This window comes from Vipera ursinii, assembly GCF_947247035.1.
Source record: "Vipera ursinii genome assembly, chromosome: 5".
Lineage (NCBI taxonomy): Eukaryota > Metazoa > Chordata > Lepidosauria > Squamata > Viperidae > Vipera > Vipera ursinii.
The window spans coordinates 80,041,141-80,064,051 of NC_139518.1; the positions used below are offsets into that span (position 1 = coordinate 80,041,141).

General features: G+C 40.8%; 1 protein-coding gene across 1 annotated transcript; it reads right to left on the reverse strand.

The window, feature by feature from the left end:
* Positions 1 to 2,280: 2,280 nt before the first annotated feature.
* Positions 2,281 to 22,911, reverse strand: TACR2 (tachykinin receptor 2; the record flags this gene model as incomplete). The annotated part of the gene is given in 6 exon segments (XM_083364900.1): positions 2,281 to 2,495; positions 2,498 to 2,580; positions 4,315 to 4,511; positions 8,863 to 9,019; positions 12,399 to 12,593; positions 22,514 to 22,911. Coding segments are annotated over 6 exon segments (1,119 nt in total). The 3' UTR covers positions 2,281 to 2,406.

Genomic DNA, 22,911 nt, shown 5'->3' on the forward strand with positions numbered 1-22,911 from the left:
GGAAGGTAACAGCGTTCCATGCACCTTTGGCATCTAGTCATGCCGGCCACATGACCACGGAGATGTCCTCGGACAAACGCTGGCTCTTCGGCTTTGAAACGGAGATGAGCACCGGCCCCTAGAGCTGGAAACGACTAGCACGCATGTACGGGGGAACCTTTACCTTTATGTTTACACACATTCATTCAATAGGGTGTTTATCTTTTAGGCTGTAAAACTGTGTCTTACTTTGGGGAAACAAATTCATATACAGTATGTACATAGTGAGTTGTCAGTTGCTGCTACTGATTGCAATCTCCTGAAGATTTTTTTTTTTGCAGATCCAATGTTTTAAGAGGATTAAAAAAAAACTCCCAGCATTTTAAATTATTTTTTCTCTCCTAAAAATAAATCTCAGTGCATAATTTTATTTTGTACTGCTTTTCAGTTTGCTGGAATCTTTGATATGGAAGTTATTTCCAAAATTATTTAAAAACAATTTTTGATTATTTTATAGTATATAAATCACTATTTAATAGAGTTTATGTAAAATCAATAATTTTCCTTCCTTGAGTGGAATATTCTTACCTCATAAATTATAATAAATATTTAAAGCGTGCCTCACAGTACACTGTCTTATTGCTATGTTTATTGAGCTGTAATAATGAGTGTTAAATCTGATGTTCATTCTTTCCAAGACATTTCAGGGCTGGTCCAATTATGGGGAAATATAAGGAAGATTCCCCTCCCCCCTTTGCCCAGTTTTTAGATCTTTGCAATATTTAGTCTTTACTTGTGGAGTTCTTGTTGGGGATCAAAGAAGTGGAGGACCAGTTATAACTTCAATGGGAAAGAAAAACAGGACTTAAGTAGCACCTTTTCCGTCTAATAAACAAAAGCTTATGACTTTTAGTAAAAGTCATTTCCCCTATATACTTTGCAGGGAGCAGAACTTTGTGAAAGATAGAAGTCGGATTGCAATTATGGATTGCATTTGATGCCTCTAATCTTCCTAGGACCTGATGTTCAAGGTAATTGGGTACGAGGACCATAATACAGATAGTCCTCAACTTACAACTGTAGTTGAGCCCACAATTAGTCGTAAGTTGCAGTCAAGTGGATTGTCCTGTGACTGCCCGATTTTATTATTTATTTTGGTGGTGGTCATTGCTTGCTATGGAAGTGCTCTTTTGCAGAGCAAGTAAATGCTGGTTTCTACCAAAAGTGTCGCAAACCACGGTCACGGGACTCCAGGATGCTTCAAATGGCCATATTGCAGGCCAGTTGCCGATTGCCCAAGATGTGGTCATATGACAGCCATTAGAACTTCAGATCCAGGTCCTACGTACTTTTTTCTTGGGGGCAGGGGAGGTGTCCATCATAACTTTGAACTGAATTGAGGAGTACCTTTATCCCTTTCATTAATTCTTCCCTCATTCTCAAAACCCCAGTTTTCAGGACCTCCAGCCCCTCCCTCCCGATTTCTGTTACAATTTGGTTTGATATTCTTGAGGAAAGGAGATGAATGATTTTGATTTTCCATAAGTACATTCTCCACAACGCAGTTTTGATTATTGCAACGTGTGTGTAGAGAAAATGCTGTATATGTAGGCTTTTTCTAAAAGGACAGATTCTCTAAAGAGGACATTTGTCTGGATCTAGGTATTTTAAGCTTCAGCTCCAGGATGGTGAATTTGAATCAAAATATTTGTAGGGAGAAAATGCATTTTAGATTATCAGTAGATTAATATCTATTTAATGCCTAGGAATACACTGAGTGGGCTCTTAACTATTGTTCTTTGTAACAACTGGTGAAATTGGAAGCAGTGAAAGGTAGTTAAATTATCTTTAATGTATACAAATATTGAAATAACTACAAATGTAATAAATAACTTAGGTGGCCAATTAATCTGGTTTTGAGGTACTGATATCAATATCAGTGAAATTATTAATGGGATTATAGCAAGAAATTAGTCAAGCAAATTATCAAGACACATTGGGGGAAAATGCATTGACCTCTTTATTTTGTGGGCAATAGAACAATATCTTTTATGGAAAAAGGGATTTCAAAAGGACCAGACTGGCAAACTGCAGTGCCACCATAGAAGAATAATTACAGGTAGTCCTCAATTTATGGCTGCATTTGAGCCCCAAATTTCCATTGCTAAGCAACCCTGCAACCATAAATATACATGCCAGTTGCCAAGTGTCCGAATTTTAATCACGTGACCCTGATGCGGCTGCAATGGGCAGCAGTGTGAAGAACAATTACAAGTCACTTTTTCCCATATTGCTGCAACTTTGAATGGTCACTAAACAATTGACTGTAAAATCGAGGATTACCTGTACAAACATGCCGTGATCTAGTGCAGTATTTTTGATGCTACAACAAAAGAGCAGGACAAGGAAGCTGTTACTCAATACATATTAGCAACTGACAAAGCGATTAGTTGTGTACATAGCTAAACTCGGAGACAGGTTGGGTGCTTGTTCTCTTTGGATTTTCCATAAGGGTCAGGATAGCCAAGGTTAAGCCGGTCTCTTTCTGTAGCTTTGATGCAGGGGCACCATTGAAAAGCAATCCTGAATCCGGATCGGAACCTGCCAGGGGTACAAATATGAATAAAATGCATGTTATCTAAGCCAGAGATGAGAGGGTGAAGCCATCAATCCCCCCCCCCCCCAATTTCTACCACACCTTTCTATTTTTAAGGTGTATTTTCCACCACAGTTTTAGGATTTACTACCTCTCTGCTGACTCATCTGTCTGTCTCTAGCCTGACCTCTAATCAAATGGGTTTGCTACAAAGATGGGCTCAGAAAAATCAAGATGGCCAGCCTGGCAATTAAGTCCCATGTCCTTTTAAGATGTATTACCGTATGTTCGTAAAGAAGGGTTGGCCATTGATCATTTGCTTGGGCCACCATTTTGACTTTTTTGACTCCTATCCTCCCTCTGTGTGAGAGAGATCTAGACCACAGATGTCCAATCTTGGTAGCTGTAAGACCTGTGGGCTTCAACTTCCATGCTGGATGGGGAATTCTGGGAGTTGAAGTCCACAGATCTTAAAGTTGCCAAGGTTAGACTGATTGCCCGCTGAATACTTTTGATGTCAAGCTGAGATCATGGATCAAAGGCTGGTGGGTGATCTTTTTTTTTTTGTAAAGATCATGTAGCACATTGGCCTCACAGTGACCTGTGCTACTGGTACATACTACAGGCCACAAAGCCCAGGAGAAAAAGAATGGGTAGAATAAAGCCATAAGCTTCCTCTCAAGCCAAAAATCAAAAGACATACATTTCCTCCAAAGAAATTGATTCCTCCCTCCCTGCCAAACTAAAACATCTCTCAAAATTCAGAATGGAATAAATGTACAACTTGCTAGAAAAAGTCTTTGACTTACAACAGCAACCGTTAAGTGGGTTTTGCTGATATTACAACTTTCCTTTCCAGAATTGTTAAGTGAATTGTTGCAGTTGTTAGTAATGTGGTTGCTAAGTGAATCTGGCTTCCCCATTCACTTTGCTTGTCAGAAGGTCGGTGATAACATGACCCAGGGGGATGCTGAGTATAAAAATGGCTATAAGTCACTTTTTTCAGTGCCATTATAACTTTGAACAGTCACTAAATGAATGGTTTTAAGATGAGCGCTACCTATACTACATTTCCATAGCAAACAGGAAGGATTCAGAAATACTACAGGATATTCCTGGTACAGATAGAAATATTTCCCATGCAGAGTGTTAATGAAATATGGCGTGCGTTCCAGGAGCAATTTTATCTTTGAAAGATTTTGAGTGTTCCATCTTAACCACATGCCCAAAAGAAAGACTAAAAAAATGCAAATGTCCAATTAGACATAGCTTCCAGCCACACCCCTATTCAGATTATGTTTCATTTTCACACTATCTTCATTATCCAGATATATCAATGGTGTTCGGGTTCACCTATGACGAACAATAACACACACACACACCCAAACAAAACAGGCTTAGCAACCTGTGAATCCAGTCACTGTGGCTTATACACCATGGATTCATGATTTACTTTTATATAGGAATTAGCTCATCGTCTTTTGTTTATCAAACAGTGGCTTAGTATGTGTGAGCTAACCTGTATATCAGCTTACCCTTGAACATTTGCCACTTTCTAAAATGTAAATCTGATGTTTTTATATTAAAATATAATGTTAAGGAAAAAAGTTATTTGGTGTAAGTGATGGCTTAAGTCCCAGTGAAGATTTATCTGTATGTCGTATTATACTGTACTGTGCTTGGGTGATAGATCTTTTTACCCACTGAAGCTGGAGTCTCTTAAGCTACACAATACTCACCTATGATTAAGACAGCAATAAATAATTGGACTGTACACTGCAGAACTCATGGCAAGCAAGAACACAGCCAGATAAACTTGTTGGATGTACTTCTGCCTGTTGACTTCTTTCCAGACGCTTCCCAGAATGAAGTAGAAATGATAAGGGAACCAGCAAATGGCAAATGTTATCACAACTGCAACCATTGCCCTGACAAACTAGGACCAAAAAAAAGGGTTGTTTAATGATTGTTTCACTCTTTCTTTCCCCACTGTATAATCTAACTACCTCAAGGAAAGGTACAAAATATTCTGCATGAGACATTTTCTGATCTTGGATCAGTGGCCATGGCATTCCAGCCTTTCGTCCTGAAGTTGAGATAAAATGAGTGTTTTGTTCAAAGCCTTTCAAGTGTTTGGACACCCTGCAGTTGACTTGTTTTTAAAACCTTCATCTAAACCATGGCTACTTGGAAAATGCATTTGCCAAAAAAACTCCAGCAAGAATTCCTGCCACGTTCACTGGGCTGTAAATTGGAAAGTAAAGAGCATGGTAGTGAAGAGGCGATAGAGAAATGCTTCACTGCTGTTTTTACTGTCTGTCTGGGTATTTGAATTTATTTTTTTAAAGTAGTCGTTCTTTGTCTGCATTTTTATAGTTTGGGTAGCAAATAGAAGTTAACGTGGATTTCCATCAGTTTTGGAGGGAAAAAAGACCCACTCTTTCCTATGAAGAATTCTTGACACTTTCGTGAGATATTGTTGGCTGCACCCTCAGGAAGCAGACAAGTGGGAAGGTTCACCGTGCTGCAAGCTGCATCGTGGTGTTGTGATCAAGCATCAGCTCTTTTCTATGGATGTTGCAACACTGCGGGCACACAATTCACCTTCTCATGGAGAGACGAACAGCCTGCAGATGCACCTGGAGACTCAAATCCTTCAAACAAAACATTTCAAGTGTTTCGTTCCAATCTCAGAACAAAGCAACTATTCATATTTGATAGTCAGCCTTTGACCAGCTTTTATGATTGTTTATTGACCCTGGCATGCCTTTGCTACAAACCAATGGCTGGTTAATAGAAAAAAGGTTTTCTGTGTGGCTCTTATTGGCTATTATAGTCGATCTTCACCTATGGAAAGATAAATGTATGGCCACAGTTCCTCAGGAAGTTGAACCTAACATCTCGGGTTAACCAAGTTATTCCACCTCTAACGATGGGGGGTGAGGTGTTACCCCCGTTGATAGGGCTCGCAACTTGGGCGTCCTCCTGGACTCACGGCTCAATTTTGAAGATCACATAGGAGCCGTGACCAGGGGGGGCTTTTGCACAGGTTCGCCTGGTGCGCCAGTTGCGTCCCTATCTGGACCGAGACGCCCTACGCACAGTTACTCATGCGCTTGTGACCTCCCGTTTGGACTACTGTAACGCTCTCTACATGGGGCTGCCCTTGAAGACCACTCGGAGGCTTCAACTGGTGCAGAATGCGGCCGCGCGAGTTGTAATGGGGGTCTCCCGATACTCCCATGTAACACCTCTACTCCACGAGCTGCATTGGCTTCCGGTTGCCCTCCGGGTGAAATTCAAGGTGCTGGTTATCACCTATAAAGCCCTACATGGCCTGGGTCCGGGGTATTTGAGGGAACACCTGCTGCCGGCATCAAATGCCCTTCGCCCAGTGCGCTCCCACAGGGAGGGTCTGCTCAGGGTCCCGCCGGTAAGAGATTGCCAGCGGGTGACACCCAGGGGGAGGGCCTTCTCAGTGGGGGCGCCTGCCCTCTGGAACCAGCTGCCGGTGGAGCTGAGGACTGCTCCCGACCTCCGATCATTCCGCCGGGGCCTGAAGACCTGGCTCTTTGAGCTCTCGGGCCCAGGCTGAGGAGACATTCATTTTAATTGGGGTTTTTAATAGTACAGGGTTGATTTAATATTTTTTAAATTGGGTTTTAACTTTTGTATGGTTGATTTTAACTCCCTGTAAACCGCCCTGAGTCCTCAGGGAAAGGGCGGTATATAAATGCAATAAATAAATAAATTTTCAATTTGTGAATGAGGGGCTTTTAAACACAAATTATGGGTAGAGGATTACAATGAGGATATGATTGCTGCAACCTTCCTGTGAAGCTCTTACTAATAAAAAAAAATGTGGTTGTTGGGAGTGATTTGCTCTTTTTCTTGTTTTCTTCTATTTTTTTTAAATTGCTTGTTTGTTTATTATTTACTTTACAATGGCAAAATAAAATTAATTTCAAAATCGAGGGTACAGAAATCCAGGTCATGACTGTATGACTGAAAAAGAGGAACTACTACCGTGTTTCCCCAAAAATAAGACAGGGTATGTTTTTTGTTTTGCCTCCAAAAGAGGCACCAGGTCTTATTTTCAGGGTTTGTTTTATCTCCGGCACCGACAGTCCTGCCCAGCAGGTCCACTTCTTCTGGGGCCGAAGGAGCAGCTTCGTCCTGCAGTTGTATTACGGCCTGTATTTTGTAGTCAGGCCTTTCCGGAAGGGCTATGCAGCCGAGTACTGAGCTATGGATTCAATCCATAGCTTGGCCCTCGGCTGCAGAGGTCTTGCGGAACCAAGCTCAGTTCTCGGCTGCAAAGGCCTTCCGGAAAGCCTGTGACGAAGAAATGCAGGCCTGGCTGCAGAGGACGCCGCAGAAGAAATGGGCCAGCAAGGAGAGTGGGTGCGGGGCACGTGGGGCAGACCCACACCCCTACCCCTGCCCTCGCCCCCAAACAAGTGTTTTTCTTTCTTGCCTAGTAGTCTAGTAGTCATGCTAGACTGTCAGATGTTTGCGGCCTAGACATCAGAGGCCAAGTGGTCAATTCATCACTTCCAAAAAACAAACTTATGTAATTTTTTTTCACCTTGGAAGTTCATTAAGCATGATGGATTGATGTTCTTTTTATCTTAACATTAACATTAACCTGAATATTTAATTTTAATTTCTGGGAAGGCTTTTCTAAATCTTTTTTATGTTTAGCTAAGCAAAATAGTTTTGTCCGTGTATCTCAAATTGTTAGTCTGGTGGAGCAGTGGGCTAATGTCTCCTTAAGTAACACCAGCTGCCTGCAATTAGTGCAGGTTCGCATCCCACCAGGCTCAAGGTTGACTCAGCCTTCCATCCTTCCGAGGTAGGTAAAATGAGGACCCAGATTGTTGGGGGCAATTAAGCTGACTTTGTAATAATGCCGCTTGGGGGTGTGTGTGAAAGCCCTAATAAGCAGGCATATACATAGAATGAAGGCTATTGCTAAGCACATTGATTTGTGCCTTAGAATTGTAAGCCGCCCTGAGTCTTCGGAGAAGGGCGGGATATAAATAGGATTTTTTAAAAAAAGCTTCTTGATCTCCAAGTCAAACCTTCAATCTGGCTGGCAAATCTCCAGAATAATTGATGCAGCAATAAGTTAAGAGTTTTGGCAGTCACCTTTAAAGGCTGTCAACATTTTAACATTCCATGTAATGCCAAGGTCTGCCTTTTCTTTCTTTACCCCTTCCCAACTGGAAGGAAGGAGAGAAGAGAATGGTAAGAGTAAACACAATGAGGCCAATCTTAAGCTAAGAGGCATGGCACATTCAAGAAAACATATTATTTTACAGCTGCTTTGACCAGACTGGTGCTTATTATGTGTCAGAGTTTACTTAGAAGGTCTCATCTTTGTTAGGCAAGAGGGGCCCATTCAGAATGTCATGCTTGAGGGCCTTCAAAATCGTGAAGTTCATGCTGATTATTGTTGCCTTGGAGTTACCAGATCCGTAGGATTGTAAGAGAGGACCCAAAACAACAGTTGGATTCTCTGGTCTGAAATAAACGTGCTGACACTCTTTCGATCCCCGGCCTGTGCCTCAGTTAAGTTCCAGATTGTGTACTGTAGGCACATAAAAGCAGGGAGCCTTTTGTGAAAGGTTACTCACTGTGCCTGGCTTTGCTGTATAACCTTTTCGCACAGACTGAGCTCCAGGCAAAGCTGGTTCTTCCTGTCTGAAGTTCAAGATAACAAGCACAACACTGATTGGCTGGTCCCTTATAATAAGAAATTGTCTCCCAGAGATCTTAGTTCTTGGAGCAGTTTATCAAGCTACTACATGCTGCCCAAATGATGGGAGTTACTGCAACTGTTATATTTTATATGAGATCTCGGCATTTTGTCTATGGGTCTTGATGCCACGAATACCAGAATTAATATTACTTGATAATGCAACTATAAGCTGTTTATAAAAACACTGAAGTTGCGCTTACTTTAGTCCTGTAAGATATTGCTAATGAAAAATTCTCCTAATAATTCATACTGTGGCATGTTAGCTACGCAGGATTCATTTGTTTTCTTTTTAAGGGCTCAAGGTGCAAGACTGGGATTGTCAAGCTGACAAGAGGTGACACCCACAAATTCTTAATGTGAACTTTACAGAGTTGCTTTACAAAGATTATTACTTAAAGACATAATTGATTTATAATCTCCTGGGAATAGATGCGCAATTGTACAGTGGTACAAGACTTGCAATGGATTTATATTACAATTCCACTTGAGGGTATTTTTTTTTTTTGGTGAACAAATTACTAACCTTTTTCTTGGCCACGATCTTATGTTGATAGTACACCATGTTAGTATGATCTCCAGGAACATCATTATGCCACAGAGTTATTCCTATTGCACTGTATGTGACAAACATCACAGTGAGAGGCAGCACATAAGCCAGGAGAATGACTGCTATGTGATACCTAAACAAGAAAAAGGAAGAAGGAAAAGGAGAAAGGCTGAGTGTGAATGATCAGGGACAAATAATTCTCTTCCTTCAGTAAGAAAATTCTCTTTGATACTGAGGGCAGTCTACATCTACATATTGGAAGCTATGATGGTGCACTTTCTGCCATTAGATGGCAGAAAGTAAAGAGGAACTAAAGAGCCTCTTGTTGCGAGTGAAGAAGGAGAGTGCAAAAGTTGAGTTGAAACTAAACATTAAGAAAACCAAGATCATGGCATCCGGCCCTCTCAATTCCTGGCAAATAGATGGGGAAGAAATGGAGGTAGTGACAGATTTTATTTTCCTGGGCTCCAAGATCACCGCAGACGGGGACTGCAGCCAAGAAATTAAAAGATGCTTGCTCCTGGGGAGGAAAGCCATGGCAAATCTAGACAGCACACTAAAAAGCAAATCTAGACAGCACACTAAAAAGCAGAGACATCACCCTGTCAACAAAAGTGCGTATAGTCAAGGCTATGGTCTTCCCAGTTGCAATGTATGGCTGTGACAGTTGGACCATAAGAAAGGCTGAGTGCCAAAGAATTGAGGCCTTTGAACTATGGTGCTGGAGAAGACTCTTGCGAGTCCCTTGGACTGCAAGGCAATCAAACTGGTCAGTCCTACAGAAGATCAACCCAGACTGCTCTTTAGAAGGCCAGATCCAGAAGTTGAAACTCAAATACTTTGACCACCTAATGAGAAGGAAGGACTCACTGGAGAAGAGCCTAATGTTGGGAAAGGTTGAGGGCAATAGAAGAAGGGGACGACAGAGAATGAGGTGGCTGGATGGAGCCACTGAAGCAGTAGGCGTGAGCCTAAATAGACTCCAGAAGATGGTAGAGGTCAGGAAGGCCTGGAGGAATGTTGTCCATGGGGTCGCGATGGGTCGGACACGACTTCGCAACTAACAACAACAACATGATGGTGCAATCAAAGTTCCACCTGGCTTTTACGTGTGTCCATTAAAATGTGTCCATTTAAATGTCCATTAAGTATGGGAACCACCCCCTTTTTAACCTGCATCGCATAATGATAAGCATTGAAAAAGGGTAGAGCTTTAAATTAGGCATAAGAGTTATTATTGTGACTTCTTTTTTAACCGTCCCTGTGGATGCCCCTGTTCCAAAGGGAAACTAATCAAGCTTTCCTATCAATAATATATGTGTTATGTATCCAGAGCAGGCAATTGCATGGCAACAGCCACTAGGGGGTGTTGGCCTGGACGGTTTTGGCGGGAACCTCAGTTTCGGCGGGAAACCTAGGGCCAACCCCATTGGCTGATCGCCTACCTGGCTGGGTATTTAAGGAGGCCAGGTAACCCTTGTTCCTCAGTACACTACACCCCCCCCCCAATAAAGAGCTGAACACGTACTCCGGCTGGCGTCTCTTCCTTCCGTCGGACCCACTACATTACATATGGAACAATTTTCAGTCAAGAGCTCTTTAGAAAAGAAAGCAAGTGAAAATGGCCTTTGGACCCTATCTTCATCCTTCCTTATGTGAGAAACTCAGAGCAAGATCTGGCACTGAAAGTATATGCTCTCATCACAACATCAGAGAATGCATGATCGCCTTTCTTTAGGGAATTGGAATAGCTCATTAACGGCAATGAAAAACTGCCTGAAATTAGGAAGGCACCATGTGGGATATAAGGGAACGAAGAGCAAAGGAAGTGATGAGAACTCGTGAAGAAGACTTGGTTGTAGTAATGTTTTTCTTCCTTCCGAAAGGAGAGGGAATGGAAAATATTTAAGACTGGATAGTAAAGAGCTTTTGTTTTTTGTAGCAACGGGAAGCACTTTCAGTCTCCTGTTTTGTTTTTTCCCCCATGCATTCTTATCTCTTCCTGTAATCTGCCTTAGTTTTTCTCTCTTTGCTCCAGAGTCACCAACCTTGGCAACTTTAATATCTGTGGACTTCAACTCCCAGAATTCCCCAGCCAGGGAATTGAAATCCACAAAATCTTAAAAGTTGACAATGTTGGACACCGCTGTTCTAAAGTATAGGGGTGAAGTATCATCAATATGCTGATGATACCCAGCTTTTCATCTCCACCCCGAACCAACCCAGTGATGCCCTCGATGTGATGTCCCGTTGCCTGGAAGCGGTACAGATTTGGATGGGAAAGAACAGGCTTCGGCTCAACCCGGCCAAGACTGAGTGGCTTTACATACCGTCATCTCGTTTAGTCCAAGAGGTTCCATCTTTGATTATAGGAGGAGAGATGTTACCTCCCGTTGATAGAGCACGCAATCTGGGCGTCCTCCTAGATTCACGACTCAGTTTTGAAGATCATATTGGAGTCGTAGCTAGGGGGGCATTTGCCCAGATTTGCCTAATATACCAATTGCGCCCCTTTCTGGACCGAGATGCCCTATGTACAGTCACCCACGCACTCGTTACCTCCCGTATAGACTACTGCAATGCTCTCTACATGGGGCTGCCCTTGAAAACCACCCAGAGGCTTCAGCTGGTGCAGAATGCAGCTGCACGGGTAGTGATGGGAGCTCCCCGATACTCCCATATAACACCTCTGCTCCATGAGCTGCATTGGTTACCAGTTGCCCTCTGGGTGAGATTTAAGGTGCTGGTACTTACCTTTAAAACCCTACATGGCTTAGGCCCGGGAGACTTGCAGGACCATCTGCTACTGGGAACGAATTCCCATCGCCCAGTACGCTCACACAGAGAAGGCCTCCTCAAGGTACCGTCGGCTAGACAATGTCGGCTGGCGAACGCCAGGGGAAGGGCCTTCTCTGTGGGAGCGCCAGTCCTATGGAATCAGCTCCCCCCTGAGCTCCGGATGACCCAAGATCTCCGGTCCTTTCGCCGCGGCCTCAAAACACTCCTTTTCCACCTGGCTGACCTGGACTGACAGGTCCAGGTCCTAAATTTTTTTTTAAATTTTATCTTATTTTCTGTTATATGTTATTGTTGTTAGCCGCCCTGAGTCCTTCAGGAGATAGGGTGGGATATAAGTCCCATTAATAAATAAATAAATAAAAAATAAATAGATAAAATTTGAGGCTTTGACTAAATTCCAAGTGCTTCACTTTTGGAGTGGGGGGGTGGGGGAGATTCTTGATCCTGGAAAGTCACAATCCAATGAAGATAAAAACAATTTTTTGTCTCTAAGGAAAATATCTGCAGTATTTTTTTTCCACTCATGATCTATCATCCTTCTCTGTAAGTACAAACATGACACAGTAGACCTTTAAAAACGGGATGGACCTTTTACCTGACCGTTCTGAAAACAGACCTATCAATCACTTGGCATTCTCGTTCCTCCTCTTTGCTTAGATTAGATTTGTCAAAATACTGAACATTTCTTATTTCAGTCTACGTGGGGGACTTACGTGAACTGTTGTCTTTGGCTGTGATTGTGTGGCCAGCTCACAGCACATTTGGTTAGTCCATGATCCGTGATGAGTTTTGCATAAAAAAACTGTGGAAAAGCTAGTGCACAAGCCACCAGCCAGATTATTCCGATGATCCCTTTTGTGTTTGCTGAAGAAAGTTTTTGCTTGAAAGGGTAAACGATTGCCATATACCTGAAAGAAACAGGGAAGAATCAGAAGGAATGGATTTTTCCATTGAACAACTATCCTAGCAAACCCTTAGGTTACAGTTGAGACAAAGTCATTTTTTTCTACATTAATTTGTAGAAAGTGTCAACCTAATGTCATGAAGATTGGACAGGTTTTCTACAGTTAATCTGTTCTGACTTATCGTAAGAGCAATATGGGCATTCCCTGACACCTCTGCTAGGTAACAAAGGGTTTTCAAAAGTGAAAGAAGAAAAGAAAAGAAGGAAGAATGAAGATGACTTGAGAAAGAATGGGAAGTCACCTGTCCAACCAGCTGCTGGTTCAACCATGCTCATTGTGAGCTTCCTTAAAATGAAAAGATTGTCATTCCTTTGGTCCAAAAAAAATTGAAAGGGGCTTTTAGGGCAGACAATTAAGCCCCACAACTATTTCAAAAATATATCCAGGAACACATAAACATTTTTAAAAATGTAAAAAATGAAATGAAATAAAAATATTGTTAGATGCAAAGCCATGACTTTGCACCTCAAGTACTAAGGGCTATAATGTATGCCCACTTTAGTGCCCTCTGTGCCAACACGTTTCCTTGATTATCTCAACTCAACTTGTAAAACAAGACAGGACAGTCCATCAGACAGACCTAAAAAATTATTTATTTGAACAAGCCGGCCTGGTCTGATGGGTTTGGGGTATTTTAATACTAATTTTATTAATCTTTACTGTAATTTGGGCTACAATATTTAATTCTTTTTTAACTTTTGTACATTGTATTTTTATTGTATTTATTGCCCTGTACACTGCCCTGTGTCCTTCGGGAGAAGGGTGGTATAGAAATTAAATAATAATAATAATAATAATAATAATAATAATAATAATAATAATAATAATAATAATTGTTATTATTGTTATTATTGTTATTATTGTTATTATTGTTATTATTATTACTATTATTATCTCTCCTGCCCTTCTCTCTAGCTCAGTGTTTCTGAACCTTGGTAGACTTCAGCTCCCAGAATTCCCCAGCCATCTGGCTGGGGAATTCTGGGAGCTGAAGTCTACAGATCTTAAAGTCACCAAGGTTCAGAAACACTGTCATGGCGTATTGTTACCAACACTCTTGGATTGTTTAAATACAAATAAATCCCATTGCAAGGTCCTCTGTAATTGTTCGCCACCCTGTTCTTTGAAATGGCACATTACTTCATTCAAATTCTAATCTCTGTGAGACAAAGAGAAAAATTAAAGGGCAATTTTTACAGGATCACTTTCCCTTCCATTTTTCTAACAGAAATAGGCAATGATATCATAGTTTGACTCTGATTTGTATATGTAGTTCTGTAAATATTGTGAGTCACTTTTCTTTTTCCCGTAAGGACCGTCCAATCTTATCCCTTGCAGCTGAAAGCTGCATGTTAAAAGCTTTCTACCTTACTCCTGTTTTTAACTGTCATGTCAGACGGCTAATTTATACTTTGCTTGGAGAGCAATGAACTGTTATGTATATCAATGTTATGATTTTGATGATGATGATAACTTTATTGTCACTTTGAATGTACACCAATCGGCATACATCAAAATGAAATTTCGTTGCATACAGCTCTCAAAGGGTCACCACCTCCGATATATACTCCTTGTTTGGGGCCCGCTCAAATTTCACGTTGTCCATTTTAGTCTCTAGGGAGTGAGTGATGGCAAACAGGACAGATGGAAATGGGGCTCCATGTGGATTAGCCCTCAAATTCGCTTGTATTCTGACAACCTCGCCTTCTTTCCTTTTTCTGATCCTGACTCTTCCACCCTTTCCTTAAAGAGGCCTTGCTTCTTTTCGCCCCTGGAGCACGCTGCTGCTGCTGCTGCCGCTGCCACCAACTCCTCCAAAAGCCTCTCTCTCTTCCTCTGGGCCTGCCGACAGCCTCATCCAGTTCCTTCGCTCCATAAGCCCCGGGATGTCTCCTCCTCTGCCTCCTTTGGAAACAGCCCTGATTTGAAATAGAATCCATCACTGGGCCAGCAGTCAGATCTTACTGCTGGTGGAACAAATTCAAACAGCGCCAACGACTTTTAACAGTCTCACCAACAGTTCCGAAACAGCTAGAAACTCGCCATGCCAGCAAAGATTGTCGGTCGTATGTCGTATGTTACCTTAGTTCCACCATGTTGCTCAAACACATTAAAATCTTCCTGATCATGTGGCCTATAGCCCTTACTATCCCTCCCAAAACTATTCGCCTTCAAGAGCCAATGCAGCCGCAGCCATAGTGCAGCCTTCAGAACATTTAATTTTTGGCAACACTTGGCCTTCCCAATTCATTTTTCTACATCTGTATAGCTAATCTAGAACCCCTTGAGAAATAAAATTCAGGTTGTTTATCTGCCTTGGGCAATTCATGTACATAGAGAATATCTGAAAAATATACTGACTTGTATTTTTTGACAAATTTTAAACACTTTTTACACTTTCATTTAGCCAAATCAAATATTATATAAATTATATGCTCCTAGTTAGTGTTTTTTCCTCCTCTCCTCTCCTCCCCTCCCCTCTTCATTCCATTCCATTTCTTATCATTTTATTATTTTTGTGAAAAGATCTCTAGGTTTCATACAGTAGACCATAAAAGAATATTTAGGGGTGACAAGTATGTTTCTTGGCAATATTTTTCAGCCAGAAAAAAATACACAAAAAGCAAAAATGTAATAGTTGAAGTTGGCCCTGATCTTATTACAGGTAGTCCTCGACTTACACCAGTTCATTTACTGACCATTTGAAGTTACAATGGCACGGAGAAAAAATAACTTACGACCAGTGATGGGATTCAGCCGGTTCGTACCACTTTGGCAGAACCGGTAGCTAATTTTTTGTTGCCCAGGCCCAGAATGGACTTCTGGAAGTGGCATCCACACAGAGAACTGGTTGTTCACATATTTGAATCCCACCACTGCTTATGACCATTTTTCATGCTTATGACCACTACGTCATTCCCCATAGTCACATGGTCAAAATTCAGACGCTTGGCAACTGACTCATATTTATGCCAGCTGCAGTGTCCCCAGGGTCATGTGATCATCTTTTACAATCTTCTGACAAGCAAGGTCAATAGGGAATCCAAATTCACTTCACAACTGTGTTACTAGCTTAAATGCATGATTCACTTAACAGCTGTGGCATGAAAGGTTGTAAAAAGGAGCAGAATTCACTTAACAAATGTCTCATTTAGAAACACAAATTTTGGGCTGAAGTAGATACCACCTGTGTCTGCTTGCCATATGCAGAAAACAAAATGGCTACACTTAATTGTAATGAAATCTGACTCATGTTTGTAAATGTATACAAGGAGGATTAATTTAGCTTACCTCTTTTTCTAAAGAAAGGTTGCAATAGCTGTTTGAAAAGCAAAAAGTTCCACAGGGGTAGCTTCTCTGACCTTCAAAATTTCCCCCTTAATCTCCTCCAATGAAAAGAGGTTCTTTGGAATTTCTTAATTGCTGATTCCTCTCTGACATACTTGGAGCCCTTTCTACACACACCAGCAGCCTGTGTGTGGGTGTGTGTCAAGGTAAAGTGATCCATATCAGCAAAGACCAGTGAAAATTACTTAAAGGTGATTCATAGATAGCACTATATTCCTATAAAGGTAAAGGTAAAGGTTCCCCCGCACATGCATGCTAGTCGTTTCCGACTCTAGGGGCCGGTGCTCATCTCCGTTTCAAAGCCGAAGAGCCAGCGCTTGTCCAAGGACGTCTCCGTGGTCATGTGGCCGGCATGACTAGATGCCAAAGGCACACGGAGCGCTGTTACCTTCCCACCGTAGTGGTCCCTATTTTTCTACTTGCATTTTTACGTGCTTTCGAACTGCTAGGTTGGCAGAAGCTGGGACGAGTAACAGGCGCTCACTCTGTTATGCGGCACTCGGGATTCGACCCGCCAAACTGCCGACCTTCTGATTGACAAGCTCAGCGTCCTAACCCACTGAGCCACCGCGTCCCTTATATTCCTATACAAGTAACCAAAATTATTGGGAAAGGCCCATAAAAATATTGGAAGTGTGGCGAAGCAGAGGGCACTTATTGGTATACAGGAAGTCCTTGTTTAACGTCCATTCATTTAGCAACCGTTCAAAGTTATAACAGTGCTGAAAAAATGGACATAAGACCAGTCCACAAACGTATGACTTTTGCATGCCCCTGCAGTCATGTTCAAACTCAAATTCAGGTTTGGGTGCAATTACAACCACATGCTTGCCTCTGTACCTCCTCTTCCTCCCACCCCACCCCCTGAGGCTTTGCACTGTGTCACAAGTGCTATTGCAATCTTGTCTTGTTTTTAGGTCTTTTTGTTTGTTGTCTGATATCAAATTGTACTATGATAAAGCATCTCCTTGTTAGAAACTCAGGAGAAATTTTTCAGGAGAGTTTAAGTTTGTTACATTTGGTTTCTTTGTGATTGACAGGATACACCTTAGTAAAATAATTTTCTGAACATGTTGAACAAACGTCTTTGATGTATTGGGGTTTTTTTTCCAAGAAAGGAAAAAAAAAATCTAACTTCTACCTTTTGCCTGTTTAGAATAGTTCATATAATGAAACCTTTTACTGAACTTGGGTTCAATAGATTTTTCAGGAAGCGAGCCAAATTTCTCCTGCAATTTATATAATTTGCATTATAGCATCACTAATTACATACACTAATGTACATGATATAATTTGTATCATTTCACATAAATGATATAAAATCATATGATGTCCTAATTTCTGATTCACTTTCTGACTTTCCTTAATTGACACTTCAACCATTAAAATGAGGTCTCATGGTATATAGTTATATGAATATGGCTGTCCAATTTGCAAGTTCAGTGATTCTGGGTAGCTAATAAGGTTAAAACAAAACTAGTAAGAGAAAGCAACTACAACTGTATTCGTATAGGGACATGCATCTAATACCGCGTTTCCCAACCTTAGGAACTTGAAGATGCGTGGACTTCAAGTTCCTAAGGTTGGGAAACGCTGATCTAATATACCGGTAGCTGAGCTTGACCACTGATGTAACACAAAGTTAAAATAACAAGAAAGATCAAACGTATTATTAAGACTTGCCAGAAATGAAAGCAAATAAGGAAACAGAATGATATGTCTTAAGATCAGTGCTTTTTTTTGTAACAGATGGCTAACATCTAGCATAGAGGACACCAACCACACTAGCAGAAGGCCTGGGAAGATAGTCAGGTCTTCGTGGCCTTCTAGAGAGGCATCAGTGTGGGAGCTATCCAGGTCTCAGGGGGAATCTCATTCCAGAAAGCTCATGCTGCAACGGAGAAGGCATGCTTCCTGGCTCCTGAGAGATGACAGTGTTTAATCAAAGGAGACTGGAATGCACCACCCTATAAGCCCGCATTAGCCAGGTAGATATGATGAGAGACAATGAATCCCCAAAATAGCTAGGCCTTATGTCATGTAGAGCTTTATCGGTGATAACCAACATCTTGAACACCACTCAGAAACAAACCGGCAACCAGCGCAGCTCATAGAATAGGGGAGTCAAATGAGCATACTGGAGCATAGCTATAATTGCTTGCACTAATGCATTATAGACCCGTTGAAGCTTCTTAGGGATCTTCAAGGTTTATTCAATGTTGAATGTGCTGTATAGTTGAACTATGAAGGGAGCGGTGCATGAATGACTGTCTGAAGGGCCTCTGGGTCAATGCAAGCATGCAACCAGGAAAGGATTCAATATCAAGGCAAAAAAGTCCCGAGACATCCCACAAAGAAGGGGCCTTGGGTTCACCACCACCCCATTTGCAAATATTGGCAAGATCCTTCCCAAATTCAGATATTTCTGCATGCTTCTAACTTGAAGAAGTGGAGAGTGGTCTATTAGAAGTCCAATTTCTTTGGCTCTCAGGTTTTCCACAGCTTTATAGCTTTTAGCATCTCTAGAGAGTTAATTCAATGAACTGGGAAACAAAATATTATTCCATCTTCAAGAAGGATACACTTACTTCCCTCTCCTTGTTGAAGATTAATTGAAGACTACACACCTTTCTCTTCCCATTAGTTTGCTCTGATTATAAATGTCATTACAGCGGGCAAATCATTGGGAAGAGATGTTTGGGGAGAGAGGTTGTAAATCGCTAGCATTTACTTCTATTTTGTGAACTTTCTTTGCAAGCATCAAGCCGCCTATGCAGGAACCCATTTGCAGCTCAGCAAAGTAGCAGAGGAAAATACCTGTCAAAGGCAAGAAGTTGATTGGTGGGTTTTGAACCAACCAAAATTTAAGTTGGTTTTCATCTTCCCACTGATTAAAACAAAGCAAGACACTGTCCAGGATGGTAATAATGGGGCAGAGAGATTATGCCCAAAGCTTTTGTCTTTTTGATCTATAACAGACAGAGCTGAATAGTGCTGTGTTGTTGTTTTTTTTGCAGGAAGGTGTTCTTTTACTCACAGCTTCCTTTCCCTTCCTTGCCCAGCAGTTCCTGTCTACCCAGCCCCACCACAGCTGGTGGGAACATTTTCCATAAACGTGAGGCACTACCTTTGTTCAGCATTGAAACGTTAAGGATTTATTTATTAATCAAATTTATATGCTGCCCATCTCCTTGTATAAGAAACTTGGAGTGGCTTACAGGTAGTCCAGCCTCATCACTACTGAGGTGGAATACAATTTAACCCTTGGGGGCAGTTGCAATTTAAGCCTACATGATTTTCTGTCAACTTAAGGACATTAAAAAAACTGTGAGGAAGATATCTCAGTTTCTTCCAGAGACCTGGCGTAATCCACTAATTTCCTTCTGCTGACTCATTAAGACAGAGTTTTGATGTGTGTTTTGTTTTCCACACAAGCAGGAGCATCTTTGGGAGGATAAAAAAAATCAGAATGGTGGCTTCCAACTCCTCAACCCTTTTTATGGTTGTAATGCCCATGCAAGGCATACAAAAAAGGAGCAGGGCTTTAATCTCATAGTCTTGGCTGCCATTTTGATTTCTTGACTTCCCCACTCCCTGTGGACACCCCTGCGCATAAGCATATTGCTTGTTTTGGTCAGAATATTGATACCTGGGAAATGTTAGTAGTCTCTCTTTATAAAAACGAGATTCTAGCCAAGGACAGAGCTGGAGAAACACCAAGAGTCTTACAGTGTCTTGAAGTACAAAGTACTTAAAGTTCGTAGAGTACTAACAAAGACTAATAAACCTTTTGCAAAAGGCTAATAAAGATATGCCTCTGGAAGCGTGAAACAACATTTGAGTAATGTTTGGTGGAATACTAGAAAGGAGTGTATGGCTACCACCAGCAGTAGTGAAGTAGGTCATAATTAGCTTGATGTCCTAACCAGCAAAATCTGAACAAATTATGTAAAACTGGCAAGCACGTTTTTATCAAATGGCCACAGAAAAATCTTATAAAACAAAATAGCACAAAATATACATAGCAGTAGATAAGGAATGTCTACTTACAATTTAGGATTAGTTTTATGCATGTCTACAAGAAGTAAATATTTTTCAGTTCAGTGGGATTTACGACCAGGAAAATGTGCACAATAATCTAGAACTATAATATTAACTCTTATTTTTCAACATTTTTGCTAGTCTTGCTGGTGACAAGTGCCATCTATAAAACATTTTATATAAATTTTCTTTGTAGGAAGTTGACATTGTCAGTTCATAATTTCTTTCCCATAAATTTTGCCATTTTTCTAATTCTATGTTGTATCCAAAATTTTTCGCCCATCATTGCTTCTTTAACTTGATCACTTTCCATTTTCAAAGTTAATAGAAAATTATACCTTTTCTTAATTAGCTTCTCATCAGAAGTTAACAATGTTTTATCAAACACACTTTGTTCCTTATAAAATCCAGTTTAATATCTTTATCCTATCTAGCTTGCATTTGTAAATGTGCCCACAATGATAAATGATAAATTGACCCTGATTTTCCATTTCTTGTTTAGATTTTAAATTCTCTTCAGAACTTAGAATATGTCTGTATGTCCAGATTTTTTCAAAGTTCACTAAATTTGGTTTGTTGACAACCACCCTGTTTCCTCCTTTAAATTTCTGGGAGTCTACCTCTGTGAAGATCTGACCTGGAAAATTTAATACAACCCAGGTGGCCAGAAAGGCCCAACAGAGGCTTCACTTTCTCAGGGTCTTGCGGAAGAACAGGGTAGAACAACGGCTAATGACCCTCTTTTACCGGTCTACTAGAGCGTCCTCTCGTATGGTATTGTGGTTTGGTATGCTGGTCTGACAGCCACAGATAGGAAAGTATTACAGAGGGTGGCGAGTACAGCACAAGACATTGTGGGCTGTCCCCTGACACCACTGGATGACCTCGCCAGGGCTCGTTGCCTTGGAAGAGTGAGGAAAATTCTCAGGGATGACTCACACCCTGGACGGTATCTCTTTACTCTCCTACCATCAGGTAGGAGATATAGGAATATAGCCAGCCGTACCAACAGGCTGAAAAATAGCTTTTATCCGTGGGCTGTTAGGCTTTTAAATGGGACATAATCTTATGCAGAATTGACTTGGGAGGCCGGTGTGTGGTGTAGTTGATTCACATAGTGTGGTGGGATGGAGGGTTTGTTGTCACTGTGTGTTGGGGGGAGAGAGCACGGGGGGAGGCTCAGCTAATCTCAATGTACACATAGTTGTACTTTGACAATAAAGGTTCATTTTCAAATATATTTTACATTTTATTTTTCCCCATGTTGTTAATAATGCATTTCTTATATTTTTTATTTTATTTTAATTCCATTTATATCCCACCCTTCTCCGAAGACTCAGGGCGGCTTACAAGCTTAGCAGTAGCCTTCATTCTATGTATATGCCTGCTTATTAGGGCTTTCACACACACCCCAAGCGGCATTATTACAAAGTCAGCTTAATTGCCCCCAACAATCTGGGTCCTCATTTTACCTACCTCAGAAGGATGGAAGGCTGAGTCAACCTTGAGCCTGGTGGGATGCGAACCTGCACTAATTGCAGGCAGCTGGTGTTACTTAAGGAGGCATTAGCCCACTGCTCCACCAAGGCTCTTGGTATATAGCGATTTTGGAAATATTTATGAACTTTATTTTTCCCGTACCATAAAAAAGTGTGCCACCCCAGTTGTAAATCATGCCCCTCCAGGTATAACAGCCTTTTTATTTCTAAGAGTTATCCATTCTTTTACCCATGTTAATGCAGATGCTTGATAATATAAAACCCACTCTGGTAAACCAAGACCTCCATTTTTCCTGGCATCTTGTAACATTTTCAACATAATTCTAGCTTTCTTCCTTTGCCAAATAAATTTCAAGATTAATAAATTTAAGTCTTCAAAGAATTTTTTCTCAAGTTTTATAGGTATTCTTTGAAATAAGAATAAGATTTTCAGTAGTATGTTCCTTTTCACTGTAGCAATTCTTCCTAATATTGACAATTGCAAGTTTTTCCATTTTTCCAAATCCAGTCTTATTTGATTCAATAGTTTCGTATAATTATCTTTTTTTTATCATTGAACATGTTGCTGTTAAATATATTCCCAGATATTTGACCTTTTTAATTATTTGCAATTCTGTTTTTACGACATTTTTTTTTGCTTATCTCTAAGGTTTTTAACTATTACTTTGGTTTTTTTCTCTGTATTGTTCTATCTTTCCCAATAGTTTAGGAATCATCTCCAAACGTTCTTCTAGAATAAATACCAATATTAACTCTTTACTACACTAACCACATGCAAAATGTCTGAATATGCATGCTTTACAAGCTCATTAGTTTTCATATTCTTCCATATTCATGTAGTTATTCATATTTAAGTTATTCATATTTTCTACAGTTACATATCGAACATAGCTTTATTACAACTGAACATCCACCAGCAAATTTACAGTATTTTTTCAATTCCAATGGTAAACTTTTCACCATTGCTTTTCTTACCTCTCCGCAGAGACAGCAGTCATAGAATAAATGCTGACAAATATTGCAGTAATGGGAACAAAATTATGAAAGCGGCAGAATCCCTCGCCGAAATACCAGATATTATGGCAGGCATAAATAAAATTAAAAACTGTGTTTAGAGCACTCATAAGCAGATCGGAAAAAGCCAAGTTCACAATAAAATAGTTGGTGACTGTTCTCATTCGTCGATGGGACAGGATAATCCAAATGACGATGGTATTCCCCACAATTGATGCTGTGATTATCAATAAGTAGGCAATGGCCCAAAGTGCAATTTGCCATCCAGGCTGGTAAAATGTAGTCATCTCAGTCAAATTAACATCCTTTTCAAAAATCTGATCTTTGGAAGCATTCTTTTCATTTGAGAAGGAAACCAT